The sequence below is a fragment of the Dipodomys ordii genome, unplaced genomic scaffold, assembly GCF_000151885.1.
Source record: "Dipodomys ordii isolate 6190 unplaced genomic scaffold, Dord_2.0 Scaffold7, whole genome shotgun sequence".
NCBI classification, from domain to species: domain Eukaryota; kingdom Metazoa; phylum Chordata; class Mammalia; order Rodentia; family Heteromyidae; genus Dipodomys; species Dipodomys ordii.
In genome coordinates this window covers 770,316-775,275 of record NW_012267223.1, presented here as the reverse complement: position 1 = coordinate 775,275, position 4,960 = coordinate 770,316, and the positions used below count along the sequence as shown (strand labels likewise).

Here is a 4,960-nt window from a genome sequence, read left to right as displayed (position 1 = left end):
CCCGCAGCCCCGGACCCCGCAGCCCCGGGCCCCGCAGCCCCGCAGCCCCGGACCCTGCAGCCTCGCAGCCCCGGGGCTCTTCGCTAAGTTTCAGTTTCCTTTCTCGGGGCGCAGGCTTTCCTTCCTCCGGAGGCCGGCGGAGCGGGGCCGGGGAGCATTTCGGGGAAGCCCGGGATGGGGGGGCAGGACGCTGGGGTGCAGGCCCCGCCCGGCCCAGGTCCGAGCCGAACTTCCCACCACCGCCGGCCAGCCGGTCTGCCTGCTGCCTCCCTCGCGGCCTCCCTGCATCCCTCCTTGCCTGCCTCCCCGCCTCCCTCCCGGCCTCCCTGCATCCCTCCCAGCCTCCCTGCATCCCTCCTTGCCTGCCTCCCCACCTCCCTGCCTGCCTCCCAGCCTCCCCACCTCCCTGCCTGCCTCCCAGCCTCCCTGCATCCCTCCCAGCCTCCCTCCCTCCCTGCTGGCATAGTGGCCCTAGAAGTAGGTTTTGCAGTCTGCGGTGTGCTAATCCAAGACATGCCCACCCTAATCATGCTGACAGTGTGGCACAGACGGATTGGACCACTTGTCCACAGTTACTCAGCCAGGATTTTCTTTGCTTTATGCTGGTACTGGGGCTTGAACTCAGGCCACCATCCCGCTTAATGGCTGAGGGTTGGTGTGGTACCACTTGAGCTACAGCTCTCTACGTGTGGCTTTTTGGTGGTTCATTGGAGAGAATAGTCCCATAGATCTTGCCAGGTCTGGCTTCTACCTGCAATCCTCAGATCTCATCTCTGAGCAGCTAGGATTACAGGCGTGAGCCACAGGCCTGAGCAGAGTGGGGATTTTGAACCGTTTGGCCGGGGCTCTTGGTGGGACGTGGCTAGCCTCAGCGTGAGGGAAGAGCGGGCGCTGCTCGGGCTCAGGTGGTGATGTCTGTAGTCTGTCTTCCCGTCTTCAGAAGCTTGTCGGGGAGAGGGACTCTAGGCAATTTATGTCTTGGGACCAAGCAAGAAGGAGCGCACCCCACACCCCAGGGGCTTCATGGGGTCCTGGGCTCCACCCCTCGTGGGGTGGGTCTCCTGGTAGAAGAGGGGTGGTGAGGGGAGCAGGCAGGGCTGCAGCTCTGAGCACGGGGTGGGCGGCAGCGCTGTGAAGTCTTCTCATAGCTGAGCCAGTGTCCTGGCTGCCCAGGAAGGGATGCCCGGGAGGGGAGGGGGGGGAGGGCGGGCGCGCTCTCTGCTGAGTCAGCTGACCCCGACCCTAGCCCCTGCTTCCTCACCCCACCCCCACTGTGACCACAGGAACAGAAACTGAAAGCAGGGCTACCTCCGGTGCCCTCTGAACTCAACCAGGAAGTGGCCCCTCCCCCGGCTTCCCAGAAGTTTCAGACAAGATGGGGACCTGTGGGCCGTGGGGGTGGAGGGGGGTCCTGGGGCCCCAGAGGATGCGGGCGCAGGGGTGGGGGGAAGCGCCCCATTTGGGGGATTGAGCTTTTCTGTGGCCAGCAGGGGGCGGGGGAGTGACCCTCACAAATGAATGGGATTGTTGTCTTCCAATACTAGAAGGTTCTGTGGGAGAAGGGTTGACGCGCTGGGCCATCTGTTTCTTTTCTGTTTCTTACATTCTCCACCTTTCCCTGGAGGCTGCGTGGTTTTGTAATGAGGAAGGGGAGTGAGACTGTCTGGTGGCCCCTGAGGCTGGGGAGGCAGGGAGGCTGCATGCACACACGCGTGTGCGGCGGGGGGGGGGTGGTGGTGTTCAGGCACACCTGCACACTCCTGGAAGCAGCAGCTGTCTCCCCTCTGGAGCCGGGGCTGTTGGGTTCAGCTGGCCCCTGGCACAGGCAGAGAGGACTGAAGGCTGGGCCCGGAGGCCCCCCACTGTGCCCGGCCTCCGTGTGGGAGGCTGTGGACTTGGTCCCTGCTTGGGTGGGGCCGCAGGCTGCTACCTCTTTTCCAGGATTTGCCCTCTGCTATGCCAGAGAGCACACATGCTGTAGGCTGAGAGAATTATTGACTGTGATGGTAGAGTTCGGTCACAGGGCGTGGTTGGCCATTTTGACCCTCTCTGAGTGAATTGCCTGGGGCATAACACACATTCCCATCACTACCAGCTATCTGTCACCCAAGCTGACCTCAAACTCACCATCCTCCACTCCCAAGCGCTGGGATTACGGGCATGCTCTACCACACCTCTTTTCAAAGGGAATCCCTGCTCCTGTTCCAGTTACCTCCCAGCCCTTGGCACCCTCCCCCTCTGTCCCTGTGGTCTGTCCAAAGTCAGGACCTTCCATCTCTGCAGATGCCCCCAGTCTTGGTTTCAAAACTTGTGATTTTTTTTTTTTTTGGTGCCAGTACTAGAGCTTGAACTCAGAGCCTCTCACTAGGCTTTTTTTGCCCACAGCTGGAGCTCTACCATTTGAACCGTATTCCAGCTTAGCTTTTTGCTGATAGAGCGTTCAGGACTTTCCTGCTAAGGCTTTGAACTGCAATCCTCAGATCTCAGCCTCCTGAGTAGCTCAGGTGACAGGCGTGAGCCACTGGCGCCTGGCCTTTGTATGTGATAGTATGTTATGGAGGGTGATAGTGTATATGTGTGTTACAGAGTGAGTGAGTGTATGTGTTGCACACTTAGAGGTGTGTGAGCTGATGGCTGTGTTGCTAGTCCTTGAGCTGCTCGAGGCCGAGGCCGATCTGTGCAGTCCTTGCCATCCAGAGCTTTCCCAAGAGGAGATGAGCAGTGACCCAGCTTAGTGCTGGTGAGGGAAGAGAACAGGGGTGGGGAGAAAACACCCAAAGGGGCGCTCCTGGTGGCAGGACGGGGTCCTGTTGGCAAGCGAGGCTGACAAGAAGCTTCTCAGCAGACAAGCAGGTCTGGGAGTGGCCCACGGCCCAGGTGTGAGAGCGACGTGGAGTTAGGGGACCCAGGCCGCTGTAGAGATGCGCCCCCCGCCCCCAGGGTGAGGTCCGGCCCAGTGGGCAGTTTGGAGCGAGCTCCAGGACCTCGTGACACAGTGGCACTGGCACCTGCAGGGTGCTGGCCCTCCGCAAAGAGGAGGGTGCTTTGGCTGGGGTGGGTGGGTGGCGCAGTGGGCATGGGCAGGATGCTCGGCTGCCCACCAACCCCCCCCCCCGCCCGCACAGTCAGGGCCCCGGGAGCCGGGGCTGATAGCCAGCGCCCAGAGCCGCGCTTGACCTGCCCGCACCCCTTCCACCCATGTAGATTCTGAGGCCAAAATCCCTGAGGATGTTGCCTCCGTCCCAGAGGAAGACATGGAGACTGGAGAAGCGCTCAAGGCCGAGGAGACCCAGGACCTGTCCTTTAGCTCTGGTGACTGGCAAGGAAACTCTGAGGAACCCAGTTCCGACGCCTCGTGGATCATAGTCCAGAGTGTGAGTGAGCCAAGCCTGCCCCAGCTTCTGCCCCTCCCGGCTCCCCCCCCCCCCCCCCGTGGCTGAGGCGGTCCTGGGTCTTTGGGGACAGCCTCAGTGCCCAGCCGTCCCTGGTGTCGGCCCACAGCGCCCCCTCCCGGCAGGAGCAGAGCTGCTGCTTGGTCTGGTTGCTCCAGGCTTTTCCCTCCCTTCTCCACATCCAGCCCTTCTCCAGCACTGGCATGAACTGTGGTGGGGCCGGGTGGGGCCTGAGCTCCTCGCACATGGCCTCTCTGTGTCCCAGGATGGGAAGGGCGGGCCTGGAGGTGGCGGGGGGCAGAGGTTCAGGACACACACAGGCTGGCTGGTACTCTTCTCCAAGGGGGAGGCTGGGCTGTCGTTTGCCTGGGGAGGGGGCCCTCCAGGGGGCCCTTCAGTGTGTCAGACCCCAGCCTCCCTCAGCCAAGGCCTCATCTGTCCATGTCTGGCAGACTCCCATGAATTTCCTGCTGGGGCTGGCTTCAAACTGACGTCCTCAGAGCTCAGCCTGCTGAGTAGCTAGTATTACAGGCATAGCTCGAACCACGAACCACTGGTGCACAGCTGTTAAAATAGCTTGTTTGGGGTAAGAGTGTTCTACTCAGGGCTAGAGAACATGGCCTAGAGTAAGTCCTTGGGTCGGGTCTACACCATCATTAAAAGGAGGAAGAGGAGGAAAGGAAGAAGTTCTTCCAGGCCCCTGTGGCTCCCGCCTGTCACCTTAGCTACTCAGAAGGCTGAGATCTGAGGATTGTGTTTCAAAGCCTTTGTGGGGCAAGGACGTAAGAGCCGTCTTATCTTGAGTTAACCAAAAAGCTGGAAAAGTGGTAGAGCACTAGCCTGGAGCACAAAAGTTCAGGGTCTGTGCCCAGACCCTAAATTCAAGCCCCGGGACTGGCACACACAAAGAAAAGGTCCATTTTATGATGTTCACATCAGTAGATATTGTCATAGAGGGAGATCTGTAAAAAACGAAGCAAGCCTGGATACGCGTTCTCCACACGTGAAATGTGGACGGCAAAGCGCGTGGTGTGCGGTGGTGTGCGGTGGTGTGTGCGTGGTGTGCGCGTGGTGTGCGCGTGGTGTGCGCGTGGTGTGTGGTGGTGTGCGCGTGGTGTGCGCGTGGTGTGCGGGTGGTGTGTGCATGGTGTGCGGTGGTATGCGCGTGGTGTGCGCGTGGTGTGCGGTGGTGTGCGGTGGTGTGCAGTGGTGTGCGCGTGGTGTGTGGTGGTGTGCGCGTGGTGTGTGGTGGTGTGCGCGTGGTGTGCGCGTGGTGTGTGCGTGGTGTGCGCGTGGTGTGCGGTGGTGTGCGGTGGTGTGCGGGTGGTGTGTGCGTGGTGTGTGCGTGGTGTGTGCGTGGTGTGTGCATGGTGTGCGCGTGGTGCGCACGTGGTGCTGTGTGGGGCCGGCGATCAGCCCGGTGCATCTCCTCAGCCAGCCACACATGTGCACGGAGAACAGCCCGGTGCCGGCGCCGGGGTGTGGCAGCCCAGCTGGTGAGCCCATCCCCGAAGGGGGGGCTTCATCCTGCAGATGGGGGCTTCATCCTGGGGGGGGCTTCATCCTGC

The 4,960-nt window shown here is 61.3% G+C and overlaps 1 protein-coding gene across 1 annotated transcript in view; it reads left to right on the top strand.

Moving 5' to 3' along the window:
* Rnf213 (ring finger protein 213) overlaps positions 1-4,960 on the top strand; it is a 97,211-nt gene that overhangs the window by 10,472 nt on the left and 81,779 nt on the right. Inside the window, exons 3-4 of the mRNA XM_013036259.1 lie at positions 3,015-3,058; positions 3,205-3,374. Coding sequence (XP_012891713.1) covers positions 3,015-3,058; positions 3,205-3,374 — 214 coding nt within the window. The remainder of the gene's footprint in view (positions 1-3,014; positions 3,059-3,204; positions 3,375-4,960) is intronic.